The sequence below is a fragment of the Daucus carota genome, chromosome 3, assembly GCF_001625215.2.
Source record: "Daucus carota subsp. sativus chromosome 3, DH1 v3.0, whole genome shotgun sequence".
Taxonomy (NCBI): Eukaryota; Viridiplantae; Streptophyta; class Magnoliopsida; order Apiales; family Apiaceae; genus Daucus; species Daucus carota.
In genome coordinates this window covers 5,572,974-5,590,240 of record NC_030383.2, presented here as the reverse complement: position 1 = coordinate 5,590,240, position 17,267 = coordinate 5,572,974, and the positions used below count along the sequence as shown (strand labels likewise).

General features: G+C 34.2%; 2 protein-coding genes across 2 annotated transcripts; both read left to right on the top strand.

The window, feature by feature from the left end:
- The first annotated feature begins 10 nt into the window (after positions 1-10).
- Positions 11-8,822, top strand: LOC108210694 (pectin acetylesterase 5). The gene is made up of 12 exons (XM_017382082.2): positions 11-360; positions 469-551; positions 1,628-1,757; positions 4,930-5,009; positions 5,149-5,238; positions 5,603-5,727; positions 6,385-6,445; positions 6,807-6,860; positions 6,989-7,066; positions 7,145-7,250; positions 7,410-7,552; positions 8,479-8,822. Exons 1-12 carry the CDS (start codon positions 144-146, stop codon positions 8,584-8,586), a joined length of 1,275 nt encoding a protein of 424 aa, XP_017237571.1. The 5' UTR covers positions 11-143; the 3' UTR covers positions 8,587-8,822.
- A 1,259-nt stretch (positions 8,823-10,081) lies between these two features.
- Positions 10,082-17,005, top strand: LOC108212118 (pectin acetylesterase 5-like). Its single transcript, XM_064090638.1, has 12 exons — positions 10,082-10,523; positions 10,849-10,931; positions 12,245-12,374; positions 13,624-13,703; positions 13,847-13,936; positions 14,238-14,362; positions 14,528-14,588; positions 15,120-15,173; positions 15,286-15,372; positions 15,450-15,555; positions 16,131-16,270; positions 16,751-17,005. The coding sequence occupies exons 1-12, from the start codon at positions 10,292-10,294 to the stop codon at positions 16,850-16,852; spliced, it is 1,290 nt and encodes a 429-aa protein (XP_063946708.1). The 5' UTR covers positions 10,082-10,291; the 3' UTR covers positions 16,853-17,005.
- Positions 17,006-17,267: the final 262 nt, after the last annotated feature.

The following is a 17,267-nucleotide window of genomic DNA, read 5'->3' as shown; positions in this document are numbered from 1 at the left end:
GCTGCTCTGGTTCAGTTTAACTAGTTGTGTTTGGAAAGGTTTCCAGTCAAACATATATGCAATTGATTAAAGCCTCGTACCTCCCATCTCACCCACACTGATCGGCACTCGTTTAATACACACAAACAAAAGGGTACCGCACAATGACATTCAATCTCCAGAGTATGTTAAGCATAAGCACTCACCGGAGGATATGGCGGCGTAAATTAAACTGGGTCGCCGCCGCCGCGGCTGTAGTTGCCATCTTCTTGCTGGGCTTCTCACTCTTCTCCGCTTCACCAAATAAAACCACCCAATTGACCCAACTTTCAGAGATGGTCCCACTCACCTTGATCAGCAATGCCAAGAAAACTGGCGCCTGTAATACTTTCATCATTGCCCTTAATCTTTAATCCCAATTTCTTGGTTTTTATAGTTTATTTTATGTGATGTACATTTTGTTAAGTAGCTTATTTGTGGAATTTGCAGTTTGTTTGGATGGCAGTTTACCTGGATATCATTTTCAGAAAGGTTTTGGATCTGGTACTCGCAATTGGCTTCTTCATATCGAGGTTTCTTACCTGCTATTTTGGCCTTTATTTCTGTTGTTTTGCTGCCCAAGTGATTAGTTTGTTGAGTTTTTCTATGGGTTTGGCGATTCTGTTATTGAGTCCTTTTGAACTTCGAATTTGAAGTAGTGCATTTACATTATTATGGAAATGTTATTGATTTCACTAGAGGAATCAAGCATGTTTATTATGTTGTAGATGTAAGTTGTAATTTCTTATAAGCCAAAAACCCCATGTTGTACCTTTCAACTGAATTCAACATATTTAAAACTTTACCATTAGAAATTCCACATCGGCTTCTCGTATTTGCCTTTCTTTTGTCTTGCAACGTGCAACTTATGTTTTATTAATTAAAATATCTAAACAATAATAAATTACATTGATAATTATTTTTAGATATATAAGTTAGTTAGTTGACTAGTCACTTTCTTAAGTTCAACTGAACGGACTGTATGTTTGTCTTGTGTTTCATTCTCTTGGTTTACCACACACCTGCATCATATCGCGTTATGTATTTATGCATTAGTATGACTTCATGTCTCAGAGTCACATTGTGTGACATTTGACTATAGAATTAAATTTGTCAATTGAAAAGATGTTGCACTTTCTGTATAACTTATGCATATATGAGACACAAATTAACGCATATATTGTCATAAGATAAGCAACTGAAAGGGCAAATATGTAGCTGCATTACTGATATTTATATGTGGCTCTATAGAGTATAGACAATACAATTTGTATGATTTCTAGACAGTCATTTCCATTGGAAAGCCTTAAGTGCATTGATACAAGTATGACAGACCCTTCCATTCATACAGACTCTACCATGAAAAATCATAACTTGTGTAAACAAGTCAAAGAGACCCTTTTCTTTGTTATATCCTGCTATAGTAACTTTTTGTAGGACCAGTTTAAGTAACTTGTTTTTCTGTTGGTAATTTGTTACCCTGTTCCTGTCTCCTTTGTACTGTTTTCATCTGACAAGCTAAGATTAGGGATGCATGTATTATTTTCTTGGCACTCAGTGCCTTAAATATCCAGTATGTGTTGTAGTAGCTGATTTATCCTCTATGTAGGGTGGAGGTTGGTGCAATACAATAGCATCATGTTCTTATCGTAAGACAACCGCTCTTGGTTCTTCAAAGTACATGGATCTTGAAGTCAAATTTGGTGGAATTTTGAGCTCTGACCCATCCGAAAATCCTGGTAAATATTGAGATTATAAGCTTCATGCCGTAATGTTATAAAAATTTAGATATAGATGTGCCCGTGCTTTGATTATCTTGCCATATAGATAAACCAAATGCAGAACACCATACCTCTACACATATACTAAAACTATTATGATTTCTGTCAACTTTCATGTGATAAATTGTGCAATACTACATTAGAACTTCCAGAATGACGTTCAAACTAGGATATTTGTATTAATAAACCTAAGTGTGTGACACATTTTGTTGCCTTAACTTACATTGGTTTGCGAATGGGTGGGTGGACTTTAAAATCTCATATCAATACCTCAACTTACATGTTGGATTGTGAAAAAGGTAGCTCCCATCAGTTCGGCATAACAATTTAATAATACATTGAGTTATCATTCCATTCAGAACAGACTAAAAACTTTGTACTTCCACAACTGAATTATTAAGAGGAAATCCTTTCAAAAAGAATTTATATTCTCTTTTACTAATTTTCTTAATCTCATTTGCATGAAACACTTTCCTCCAATAAGTATATATGGAAACTAAACGACTTTTCGTATGAATAGATTTTGTGATTCCCTTCTGTGATGGAGAATATATAGTAGCTTATAATCTGTGCATCAACATTCTTTCATAATAACTTTCCTATATATATGGTTCTTTTTAATATTATGTAATATCTTATATATTTATAATAGTTATATGTAATTAAATAAATTTCTACTTTAATAACAATTGTAAGTTTTATATTTAATTTATTAGATATAATAATATGTTTTGTTTGTATATTTCGAAATAATAACATAAATGCTTAGTTTAATATTTTCGGACTTAAGTCGACCCTTAAACCTTTGGTAGTACTCAAGTTATTATATTATTGAATATTCTTTTGTGTTAAATTTATTGCTACTCATGTTTTCTTCAAAAAATCCAACGGCTATAGCAATTTTACTATCTTTTGAAGATAATTGTGAAAATACGATTTGCAACTAATAAACAACTAGATGCAACTTTTTCTTATACGATTTGCAATCAAATAAAACTCAATGCAACCATTTTCCGGGAAAAAATGAAGTTGATTTCAATTGCATTGGAGGTTGGTATTCAGTTGCATCCTGTAACACCCCAGTCCCACATCGAGAAGAGTGGGAATATTTGTTCAGTTTATAAGCATAAATACTACTACCAATTGTACCAACAAATCATGATCTTATGGGGGCCTGTGGTGGGCTTGTGGATTACCCAAGTTGTTGCAGTTGGGCCAATATATTTAGGCTTATTTTCGGGTTCAGATTTCGGGACTTGACCCGATTTTCGAAAAAGGCTCGGGATTTGACCCGGGTTGTTTCATATGGTATTCAGAGCGGGCTCTCGAAAGCTTGATTCGTCAAGTTGCCGGAGGTGGGGACACGAAGGCTGGTGGTATTATCCCGCAATGGACAGAGATCCGGAGGCGGGGACACGAAGCCAGCCGGTATTATCCCACAATGGCTAGAGGGGTTCGATCTGAGCCTATGGGCTATCCGTTTCGGCCTGACGAGGACGTCAGGAATTTAAGTGGGGGAGTTTGTAACACCCCAGTCCCACATCGAGAAGAGTGGGAATATTTGTTCAGTTTATAAGCATAAGTATTACTACCAATTGCACCAACAAATCATGATCTTTTGGGGGCTTGTGGATTACCCAAGTTGTTGCAGTTGGGCCAGTATATTTAGGCTTATTTTTGGGTTCGGATTTCGGGACTTGACCCGATTTTCGAAAAAGGCTCGGGATTTGACCCGGGTTGTTTCACATCCGGTTACATTTTTTTTGCAAAACCTTAATTTTTCAAAAAAGTGTAAAATATTTAGGAAAACAAAGACATGTTTGCAAAAAAAACAAACAAACTATAAATGAAGTGTATTTTTCAAAAAGGCCCCTTAAAAAACCCTACTCTTTGCCCCTTTGAAAATATTTGAAAGAAATGGATTAAAAAATTTCCCCTCTTAACGCCTCTTTTGGAACCTTGTTGCAATCTCTATTTTGTTGAATATAAAATTTTTTAATTGGAGGTGAGTGGGTCGCGATCAGGTTACTTAAAAGGTTAGTTTTGCAACTTGACCATCTTTTTATATATAAAGATAAAGATCGGGTCTGCTAGTTGACCAGTCAACCAGTCGAAGCCAAGTCACCCAAAAGAGTTACAAAACACTGTTCAAAGCTTTATGTTGACCTCTGCTGCTTGACTAGTAGATATGGCTGGCAATTTTTGGTATCAGGTTTGAGTTGTTTTGTTGTCCAACTCGAACCCGACCCAAAAGTTTAATGGGTCGGAATTTGAACCCGACCCGCACTATCCAGTGGTAACTTAATAATACTTTATAATAAATATATAATTTAAATATTAAATTAATAAATAAAAACTATTTTAATCTTATAAATTAATTTGTATTAGATTAAAATAAAATATTTATTAGTTTAAATAATAGAGACAACCACTTACCTGCCATTCTTCCACTAAATGACAAAGTAATAAAATAGAACATAAAAGATGGTACACCATAAAGCAACGAATTGTGCAAACACTCTGGACCATAAGTCTCTATCCCGCACTATTAAGACAATATTCGCCTAGCATTTATTATTGTTGCATTAATCAACTTGAGTAGGTTTAAGATTTTAGTACTTTGATTTGGCTTTGCTGGGCATAAATACTCTAAAAAACTCTAACCGCTTCAATGGTGTCGCTTACGTATTCATGCAAATAGTATCCTACGCAATACATTCCCGAACTGTACTCTCATTCGTTTTACATTGTCACTCAAAATACAAGTTGAGCCCCTAATATGAATGTCTTGAAATGCAGCCACAATCAATTATACTCCAAAATCCAGATCATTTTGAGTTCTGCTAGGCCAAAGTTTCCTTCCAATATATCTGTTAGGATCTTGATCTATTTTACTTGTTTTTGGTTATCACTAATTATTTAATTGGCTGACATATAATATATGTCAGTAATGTCAGATTATACTTCCTTCTAGTTCCTTTTTGTATTGTTGTGATTTTTTTTTTTGCAAAAGATTCATGGGACAAATACTTTTTCACTTGAGAGTTTAGACGTAGTGTTCTCATCATCTTGTGTAGATATCATTTCGTTCTTGGTCTCAAGAAGATAAATACACTTTTGAGTTTTTCAGATTTCTTTAGCTGGAACAAAGTCAAGATACGTTATTGTGATGGTGCATCTTTTGCTGGCCGCCCTGAGAGTGAGATTAATGTGGGTATATATAGTTGGTTGTAAAACTTCATACTATCGTAATGAAGTGGAAACCTTATTTTTATGTCAAGTAACAATTATTCTCTTCTTGTAAGTTAAGTATGCAACTTACTTGTGCTTGCTGTCAATAATGTTACAGAAGGGTGCAAAACTCTTCTTCCGCGGTCAACTTATCTGGGAAGCAGTCAAAGATGAACTCCTTTCACTAGGACTATCAAATGCTAGACAGGTAACTGAATTAGCATGTAATTATCTTTTAGATGCCAAATGTTCAGAGTTAATATTTTTCTCTATGCTATCCCACATTAGGGCTATATCATTTTTGTCAAATTCTATCTTCTGAATTACGTGTCAAATTACAAAATACCATGTTAGTTTTATATTCCAAGTCATTCATTTCATTAAGTTAATGTGATCCTTTATTTTATTTTATCTTGAATATTCTTTTTTTTTTTTTAAATCGACCTGCAATGAATTATAGTGATGGATTCATTTTTTAGAGTTTTGTTTCGTATATTGTTTCATACGAATGTTTTGTCCATCATAAGTGTACCTGCTCAACCACTAAAATGATTTTGCTAATGACTTTGCAGGCTCTTCTCTCCGGATGCTCAGCTGGAGGTTTAGCAACTCTCATTCATTGTGATGATTTTCGTGATGTCTTGCCCAAGAATGCCAAAGTCAAGTGTCTTTCTGATGCAGGTTTTTTCCTCAATGAGTATGTTTTTCGTCGCATGCATACACATCTATGTTATATCAAAACATAAAAATTTAATCTAAGGCTCTTAGCCTTTTCTTTTGATGAGCTCATAACTTACATATTAGATTGTACATCAAACTTAAGTAATTTTACAAGTATACTGCTATAGTGGCACTTGACGGATACTCGGTTCTCTTGCATATACTCTTTATCAAGTGTTCCAGAATGTAGTAGTAGCGATATTATCAATTCTTTGGTAGTGAAAGTGAAAAGCAAGTTCTACTTCCTAGCAACAGACTTTAAGGTGTGTAGGAGAGAGGAAAGAAAGGAGCTGGATGAAATCAAAAATAGAAGCACCCTGTACACGGAATATAACTGACAAGTAGAAAGAACTATGGAGCTATTCAAAAGGATGCAAAAAGTCATAGATACCTTTCGGCTTTCCAGAAGAATTTAGTTGGTTTTCTTATTACAGTATATGAAATTTTGGACTGGAACCTTTCTTATGGATCTGTTATATATATGCTGGAGTCGAACTGTTACCCCTCTGTGCAATATATTTAATGCTGTGTTGAAGACAGACAATTCACTTTTATCACATTAGAGCTCTAGTCTTTAAGCTGGAACAACTTTTATGCATGTTCATTTAAGATATGATTTCTTTTCGTATTTCAGAAAGGATATTGCTGGAAATCACACCATTCAGTCATTTTACCATGATGTTGTCCAACTTCAGGTTGAGTCTTATCAGTTACGCTCTTATTTACTCTCTTTGTTCTATATGCTCTGTCTTCCTGTATCCGACTTTCAGATTCAGAGGATTGGTTGATGAACTTATGATGAAAGGCCGCTTATCTATTTAAAACTCGATATAGTGTTGCAATGTCATTAACATGTCAAGTGCTAAATTTTCCCAGAAACAAAAAACATGACAGTACCAATGCAAAGTTTTTGCAGTTGAACTGAAAAATGCACATTACAAGTTGCAGTTTTTGCCATATGTTTAAATTCTGCAAAATATATCTTCTTGTTTATATATTAGGCTGTCCCTTGCAGAGTATTAGTGTTGTTTGCCCATGTTTACCTTTTGTATTCAGGGTGTATCAAAAAGTCTTAACAAGGATTGTGTTGCAAAAAAGGATCCGTTTAAGGTAAGCTTCTTTCAGATCTTCATATCAATATCCTTCCAACTAAATCACTTTTCTATGTTGCTATCGACTTTGAAGTTTGGACTATTTAATATTGGTTGTAACGTTTGTATTATAAACTGCAAGATCAGTGTCTCTTTCCTCAAGAATTCACTAGTAGCATAAAGACACCAATTTTTCTTGTCAATCCAGCTTATGATTTTTGGCAGGTAATATTTTGTTTGGCTATGTGTAACTTGTCGACGCGTATTTTCCATCATGTATGTAATTAGTTACTCTAATTTCAGATACAGAACATATTGGTGCCAGTTTCATCAGACTTCCATGGTGATTGGTCCACGTGCAAGCGTAACATTCACAACTGCAGTCCCAACCAAGTTGCAATACTACAAGGTGATGCTAACTAAATCCTGAAGCCAACATTGGACGCTGGACAATGCAAACTGTTATACTGTCTTGTTCTCCCCCCCTTAACCCTCCTAGTAGAGATTGAGCCATGAGAGTTTCTGTACCTCTGCTTTATAGACTGACCGAGTGTTACATTATATTTAGGTTTTCGAAATTCGTTACTGAAGGCACTAACTAACTTCTTGCAAATAAATGGAGGAGTGTTCATAAATTCTTGCTACATTCATTGCCAGACATGGATTGCTGAGACATGGCATGGTCCTGCTTCTCCAAAAATCAATAACAAGGTAAGTACGGCTTTATTATCTATTTTAAGTATATGGTCATATGGCGTTGTATTTTTGTCTGAATTCAGACTGCTAATGAAAACCTGCGCCATTCTGTCCATAGTGTCTGACACCACACATATATGTGTGTCTTATTCCACACTTCTTATGTTTGGGTACACTGGAACCAGGACATTGATACTGGGGACACATTATATATTAGTTTATAAAAAAGTATAATAGATAACATATAGCTGTTATTAGTGAATTTTACAGACCTTTGTAGGCTAAGAAGGTTTGTAGTTGAACACAATCTTATATATACATGGGTAGCACTCCATAACATACCCTCTTATATAGAGTTACGTAGCACACCATTATAAATATATACATAATATATATTCTATTATATTTTTTATGAAATATAATTGCAAATTTTGATTATTAAACTTAAAACGAAGTTATACAATTTTTTTATTCCAAAGATCATCTAAAATTACGCAATATCTCAACATGATTCTATAACAGAATAATACTCATCCAGAATTATTCTGTTGTAGAATCAGTTTCGAAAATATATTTTTTTAATCAAATTATAAGTGTTAAATTACTTAAAATATATTTATTTTATAGTATTCTATATTGGAATCACGTTTTATATGTATTCTATAACAGAATTTATAATAAAATTGATGATTTATAGTGGCGCACTATGTAACTCCATACAAGGAGTCCCTCTCTGGAATGTTGGCCTACATATATATATATATGTATGTATTTGTGATATTAAAATAGATTGTAATTAAGATATTTTAAAACAGTTTATTCACCTGAAATCCTCTTAATTTTTGTGTCACATAAGATTCTCTTCTTCTAGTGTGCGAGGCTGGCTGTCTGTGTGTGTGACCTGTGTGTCATCTTCAGCTAATTGTTGCTTTTTTGTACAGACTATTGCAGAATCTGTAGGTGAATGGTACTTTAATGATAAAACAGTGCAACAAATTGACTGCCCTTATCCATGCAATCCTACTTGTTATAATATGGTGTTCCCGTGACAGAACATTCAGTCGGCTAATGGTTTTGTATGAAGCTTCATCCTCAATGTAACCTAATATCGGACGGAAGATTATGATCTGAAGCTCACAAATTATACAGAAGAGTAGGACATCCTACAGATTTGCTGATGCAGAGCTACTTATTTTGTACAAATATCCACAGTAAATTTGATATACATACTTGCAAGTTACTGAAGCATGATAAATTTTACAACAGCTTAGCTTTTTTCTTTTTCTTTTTTTGTTTCTATAAAAAAGATGGAGTTTTGTGACAAATTTGTGCGAACAGTACAGTTATTTTTTTTCATGAAAAAGATGGTGGCCCAGAGTCCCAGACAGAGTGGGGCTGTATTAAATTCTACTCGTAATAATGATCCAGTACAGTAAGTTTTGTGACGGTCGTAGTCTCGTAGATATGGTTGGTCGAATGATTAGACTTGGATGATGAATTTGCGGTGTGTATTTGATTGAGATTTTAATTTTTAGTATATAGATTTTAATGGATTATATATGATTTTGATTTTGTACGGATTCTTAATAAAATGTCGCAGAGTTGATAGGATTTAATCACAATGCTTCAAAATCTCATTGATTTTGATGAGACTTCATAAAATGATCCATCATTTTATGAAATCCAAAAAAATCCATTATATTTTGAATACCATAAGATTTTAATAGATTTTAAACCATCTCAATTGAATACATCGAATTTTAAAACATAATTTAAAATCCTAATTAAATATCACCAGATTTGTGGCATAATTTAAAATCCTAATCGAATAGCTCAAAATTTTAATGGGTTTTAAACAATCGCAATCGAATACCCTCAGATTTCATAAATGAAAAAAATGCTTAATATCTCAATTCAGTATACCCATCTTAATATAAGATGCTGGATATGAGTTATATTAATTTTATGAAATATGTATGATTTTAAAAGATAATGCATAAATTAAAAAAATGTCATGTATCTCAAAAATTATTTCAATTTTTTTTTTGTTGAATCTTATTAGTTTCACTCATATTAATAATAAAATAAAAATTAAATCCTCAATTAAAATCAATTATTAATTTAACACATTATTTTAAAAAACATTGAGAAAAAATTCAAGATCATAAATTAATCTTTTCAACTCAAACCAAAATATCCCACGACAACTTTTGACTTCTAAGCTACTCCCTCTGTCCCATTTAATTCTATACGTTTCTTTTTCACTGCTCGACACGCACTTCAATGCTCTTGTAAAATATAGTTCTATAACTTATTTTTAAAATTTTATTTTTCTGAATAAAAATATAACATTCAAACTTTTATTCAGAAAAGAAAAATCTTAAAAGTAAGTTATAGAACTATGTAAAACAGGAGCATTAAAGTCCGTGCCGCGTCCCCGTCTCCCAATGTATACAACTCAGGGGACGGAGGGAGTAATTTTTAAATTAACTAAAATTATTACCCATAAACCCCTTTTCAACTTACATTTTAACTTTGAAGTAAAGGTTTAAAGAAGCCACCTCAAAGTCTGACCGCAACATCCTGACAAACTGAATTCGTCTCCAAGTTTAACTGTTTAAGAGTACAGTGCACAATTCAACAAGTCTATCTATCATCCAGATTCATTCAACAGCAGAATTATTTCACTAGATTGTAACCCTGTATTGACTGATTCTCATCGTATATGATACCCCCTTTGCCAAGCAACTACAAATGTCGTCAAATCTCCAAACTATGCTCATCAACCATCACCGGACCGTGCGGTGGCGTAAATGGAACCGGGCTGTCGCCGTCGTCTCTGTATTCGCCGTCTTGTTGGTGTTGGGCCTCTCACTTTTCTTAATTTTACGAAACAATACCAGGCGTCCCGCACTTTCGACAAGTGACACGCCTAGTGATTTGGTCCCACTTACGTTGCTCCGCAATGCCAACCTCACTGGAGCCTGTAATCCTTGTTGTCGTATAACTAGAATCACTAGTGATTTGTGTTAGTTAGGACGGTGATTGTATGCAAATGACTGGTGATCATTTGCATATTGATCACCGTAACACAAATCACTAGTGATTTTATAATTTCATAGCTTTTAGAGTTATAAATCTATGTTTTCAATTGAAGTAGCTTTTAATTAGAGCAGAATTATCGATATATGTTATAACAGTTGACTAGTGATTCGGTTTCATCTATACAAGTCACCTGCTTTCAATTTATGTAGCTTTTTAACTAGAGCGGTTAAAAACAACTAGTTCAAATTTAATTGTGTAATTTGCAGTTTGCTTGGATGGGAGTTTTCCGGGATATCATTTTCAAAAGGGTTTTGGATCTGGCTCACGTAACTGGCTTCTTCATCTTCAGGTGTCTTGCTGCTATTTGCGCTTTATTATTTAAGCCCTTCATTGTTATTATTCTTTCACTACAGTTTCTTTGATAATTCTCTCTGTTTTATTGAACTAGTAAGATTACCCCAATTATTTCTTGAGTTTCCTTTGAACTTTGAATGTGAAGAACTGCATTTACTTTCTTGAGAAAGGTTATCGGTTTGACTGAATCAGCAGACCATGTTTGTCTAATTAAATTACTTTTACATACAAGTCATTACAATAACTTGCAACAACATCAAGCAGTAACTAATTTATAAGGTTAATCAAGAGGACTCTAATGTTTGTCATATATGTTTTTTTTGGTTCACCAGACACACTAGCACTAGTTTCATTCTTTCTCTCTGATTAAGTTTTGTCATTAAGAGAATGAAATGCAATTAATATAGTAAAGCATGATCTCTCTTTGACAATTTCACAAACTTGTAATCCACAACTCTTATTTCTTCATAAACAAGTTGTGACAAATCAGATGTGCTCTGGACAACAAGTTGAAGAACCAAATTGTAACTTGTTTATGCATAAGTTGGATGTTAGAGATGAAGATGTTGGAAATGAAGAAACAAGCCCACTTTGTACAAGCTGTAAGAGAAAAAATCCCCTTCCTTGAAAATAATTGTGCGTCACTTGACATACCATGCACAAGAGTGCATCCACCAATGCTTGTGATGTTATGTGGCCTTTAATTTTAAAATCTTAATTTTCATTGGAAAAGAAATTGTGTTTTGCTTCTGATTCATTTATGTATGCGATACAGATAATATGTTGTCTTAAAATGCCTGCAGATGTTGTTACATTAATGTTATTCCTATGAGCTTGTAGACATACACTTTGTATATATTCCAAATAGTGATTTGTGGTGGGAAGCTTAATTGGATACAATTCAAATGGACTCTTCACTGATCATACATATGCATAAAGTCAAACAGACTCCGCACTCAAAAAATTAAGCTCCACTATAAAAATCTTGACATGTATAAACAAGTGAAAGAAACCTTTTCTTTGATACATCCTGTGGGAGCGAATGTCCTTAGAACCGTTTCAAGTAACTTGTTTCCTTTTTTAATTTGATGTTTCACATGTCACCATGTTCTCGTGTACCTTTTCCTTTTTTCTTTTCTTATTTTTCTCCTGCTGTACTTCGGCAAGCTAATATGTTATATGTGGGCTTGAATGAGTTAATTTCCTTCTGTGTGATATAAATTGTCAAACGCATGTATGACTTTCTTGGTTTTGGCTACCTTCAATATTCAGAATAAAATTTCATCAGTTCTCCTCACCACTTTGTAGGGTGGAGCTTGGTGCAATTCAATAGCGTCGTGTTCTGAGAGGAAGGCCACCAATCTTGGTTCTTCAAAGTACATGGAACAGGAAGTTAATTTTCCTGGAATTTTAAGCTCTGACCCATCCCAAAATCCTGGTAAAAATTGCTTCAGATCTAGCAACAGTTTATATAGAACTTAAGATTAAAACGTTCAAGTTACTTAAGTCTAGATATGGCTGTGCATGTGCGCTCCATTATCTGATGGTGAAATATTCAAATGTGAAACATATCTACAAATTGGTACCGACCATGAGTGGTGAAACTCGTTATCTGATTGAGTAGAACTAATCTTAGTAAGAAAAAAGAGAATCAATGCAGTCAGCCAGTCACTGCTTATAAGACTTTAAAGTATTCTGATTGAAGAGTTGGGAACTATTTATGCATGGTGACTAATCATATCGGGCAAGTGGTAACTTGTTTCCATTTCGATATAAAGAGACCATGCGGTAGGTATTTATACACTTCAGTTCATGTTTGATTGTCAAAAGTTATTACTGAAGTGTAGTTCTCGTCATAATTTCACAGCTAAATACCTTTAAAAGCTTTAGGATCTCTGTTGACATAAAACATGCAAGTGTAAAACCATAAAATTGTTGGTAGTAGTCATGCCTAGGGCTGTAATTCGAGTCGAGCCGGGCGAGTTTCGAGCCGAGCCTAATTCGAGCCAACTTTAATCGAGCCGAGCCGAGCCGGCTCGATTAGCTAATCGAGCCTAAATCTTTGGCCGAACTCGACTCGGTTAATTTCACGAGTCGAGTCGAGCCGGCTCATTTAGCTAAACGAGCCGGTTTTAACGAGCCGAGCGAGCCAGCTCGTATAATTTTACACTTAATCGAGCCCAAACCTCTACCCGAACTCGGCTCGTTTAATTTCACGAGTCGAGTCGAGCCGACTCGTTTAATTAAACGAGCCGAAATCTTTACCCGAACTCGGCTCGTTTAACGAGTCGAGCCGAGCCGAGCCCACTTAAACGAGTTCGAGCCGGGCGAGCTCGCGAGCCGCTCGACTCGAATTACAGCCCTAAGTCATGGTAATCCTTTGCTTGATCAAAGTCGCTTAGGAGGCCATCTATACAGACTAATACAAATTAATATGTAATTCTCAGGTCGTTGTAGTTCTGCCAGGTTAGACTTTCCTTCCAGTCCATCTATTATAATTATGGTTTTGAGTCGCACATAGAATTCTTTTTTGTATTGTTGGATTTTGCATCCTTCGTTTGTGTTGTAAATTCTCTTTTTTAGCAATAGATTCATGGCACAAACACTTTTGTCCCTTGAGACGTAGTCTTCTCGTGTATATATCATTTTATTCTTGGTCTCAAAAGAATAAAGGCGCTGTCTTTCAGATTTTTTTAGCTGGAACAAAGTCGTGATACGTTATTGTGATGGTGCATCCTTTGCTGGTCGCCCGGAGAGTGAGTTTGATGTGGGTATAACTATTTGGTTGGAAACTCCATACTTTAAAAAAAAAAAAATTATTATAACAGCATTGGATATTCCATTTTTAGGTTAAGTAACAATTATTTTCTCTTTGTAACTTATGGATGTTTTCTGACTCAAATGCTACAGAATAGTACACAACTTTTCTTCCGCGGTCAATTAATCTGGGAAGCAGCCACAGACGAACTCCTTTCACTAGGAATGTCGAACGCTAGACAGGTAATTGAATTAGCATGTAATTCCAAATGTCAAGTTTCTAAAACTTCATCTTTTTCCCTGGAGTATCCTCTGTTAGGGATATAATTCTATAACCAATTACTGTATTATTTTTGTCAAATACAATCTTCTGATTTATGTATCAACCTATAGTATACCACATTAATTCTGTTATATCAAGTCATTCATTTGCAATAGGTTTATATAATATATTATCTGTTTATACTTTATACCTTACATATCCTGTTTTTAAAGATATTGTTCTGCAATGAAACAAAAGATGATTGTGCTTATGACTTGGCAGGCTCTTCTGACAGGATGCTCGGCTGGAGGTTTGGCAACTCTCATTCACTGTGATGATTTTCGCGATATCTTGCCCAAGAATGCCAAAGTCAAGTGTCTTTCGGATGCAGGCTTTTTCCTCAATGAGTGTGTTTTTCAGCTTGAGCTTGCATGCACAAACATATATTAACTTAAATACTAATCTTTAATCCTGCACAATATGTTTAACTGTATCTTATTGAATCTTTAATTTTCAAGCTGGAATAACTTTATGCATCCTCTTGTAATTTGATTATTTATTTGCTTTTTCAGAAATGATATTGCTGGAAACCACACCATTGAGTCATTTTTTCATGATGTTGTTGAACTTCAGGTTGAGTCTCAACAATTATGCCCATTCTTTCTTTATGTTATGTCTTCCTTTATCCGAGTTTAAGAGGATTCACTATTGAATATATGACGAGAGGCCGCTTGTCTAGTTTTAACTCAACGTAGTATTGCATCTCATTAACATGACAAGTACTCAATCATCCAAATTATGACATGAGAAGTGCTATTGTCAAGTTTTAGTAGCGAACTGGATAATGTTCATTACAAAGGGTTCTTGCTCTGTTCAATATTGCACCGTATATACTATTCTCATTTATAATACAGGTATATGTGTATAATGTATAGGGTTAGGTTCAATTTAGAACCAATTTTAAACATAGAACCTAGAACTTTTAAATTCATTAGGTTATGAGTAAACAAATGGTGAAGATCAAAATACAAATTTTAATATTGGCTAATGGCTATATACTTTTTTTTTCATACTTGATTATATGTAATTAATGCATGCATTAACTTCAATAATTATAAATAGTATAATTTAATGTTTTTTTTCAATGTAAATCTGTGATATCAGGGTGTGTCAAAAAGTTTGAATAAGGATTGTGTTGCAAAAAAGGATCCGTTGAAGGTAAACTTCTTTAGAATTTTCATCTAAATATCCTTCCATTAAATTTACTATCCTATGTTGCTATCAACTGCGGACTATGTAACATTGGACGCCCTATTTGTATTATAAACAGCAAAATCAGTGTTTCTTTCCTCAAGAATTCACAAGTAGCATCACGACACCAGTTTTCCTTGTCAATTCAGCTTATGATTCTTGGCAGGTAATATTTCTTGTGGCTTGCGTAACTTGTCAGGACAATTTTTCCATCACGTATGTATATAATTACTGTTATTTCAGATACCGAACATATTAGTGCCACTTTCATCAGATTTAGGTGGAGATTGGTCCAAGTGCAGGCTTAATATCCACAGCTGCAGTCCCAGACAAATTGGAATCCTACAAGGTGATGTATTGCTTACTAACTTATAGAGCTAACATTATCTGCTGGCTAAATATGACAAGGTTTCTGTCTATGAATAACACAGGCAATGTAAGAGACTTTAAATGCTCTTCAATAGTTATTAGAATGTGGGAAAAATCCAACTATAATGGACTGACAATATCAAGCAACTGGTGCTGTTTTGAAAAATCATATTATGAAAGAGCATTGGAATCATCTAGGGGTTTTAATTACATATAACATTCAATAGTTGTGATTATTTCAAATTTCCTGTGGTAGCCTACAACTCCAATATCAAGCAACTAGTGCTGTTTGAAGAAAACACATATTATGAAAAAGCATCGAAATTATCTAAAGGTTTTAATTACATACAATAGTTGTGATTATTTCGAATTCCCCATGGTAGCCTACAAGTCCTTTGTATGCTAGACAACACTGACTCTGATAATATTTAGTTCTCTCCTATTTAGCCTGCTTATAGAGATAAGCTAATGCCTTCTAGGTGGAATGTAAGAGTTCCTTTAGATATGCTGATATACTGGACTGACTCACAGACATGAGTGTTTCATAATATACAGGTTTCCGAAATTCATTATTGAAGGCACTGAGTGACTTTCTACAAATTAATGGAGGAGTGTTCATAAATTCATGCTTTGTCCATTGCCAGACATTGGCTGAGACATGGCATGGTCCTGCTGCTCCAAAAATTAACAACAAGGCAAGTAAAGCTGTGTTATATACCGTTTTGTTGTTCCCTCTCTGGAAATGAGACTTCTAGTGACAATTATCTGCTTTACTTCCTCCAAATTTTGGACCTGAAGTTTCTTAAATTAGGATCATGGGATCATATCCCTATTCTGGAAAACTCGAAGCGCAACATGTCAAATTTTGCAGCAAAAGTATTAATACAACTCAAATTAAACATGATTTTGCAAAGAACTTTAATTGAGGCATCTTCTTCTATTTTCTAATTTCTCCTTCCATGTTTCTCTCTTCACATATTTTTGCAAACTACCTGGTCCTCGACTCCTCGGGTGGTCTTAATTCTTAAATGTCCATATATCAGTCAAAGGATTCGGCACATAAGTGTCTCTTAATATTATATATAGATATTTAGATGGCATCCTCTTCTTTTTATGTGCGTCTTGCATGACACATTGACATTCTCATCTTTGTTTTTTGTTATATTTTTGGACAGAGTATTGCAGAATCTGTAGGCGACTGGTACTTCAATGATAAAATAGTGCAACAAATCGACTGCCCTTATCCTTGCAATCCTACTTGTGACAGAGTCTCATAAGTGAACATTCAGTTGCCTACTGGTTTTTATGAAGTTTTATCCCTCGATGTATCCTAATATCGGGTGGAAAATCATCATTTTAAAGAAGCTGAAATATTTCGTGTAAGCAAATATTTGTTATTCTGGCAGTAATTCAAGTGATTTTGTTTGTGAGAGTAATGAGTTATATTTGAAAAGCCCTGGAAGAACTTGTTTAGGATTTGTGTATTTAACTAAAATTATATCCTTTTCGCAACATGTTGTATTCTTTTTGTGTAGATTTCATGTATATTTAATATAAATATAATAATAAATTTTAATCAAAATATATTTTAAAAATATAATTTTTTGTGTTATTTTGAAATATATATTAATTTTTTATATTTGCATACAATTATGTAAAAATTTGTAATATATATATTTATACAGGCAAATT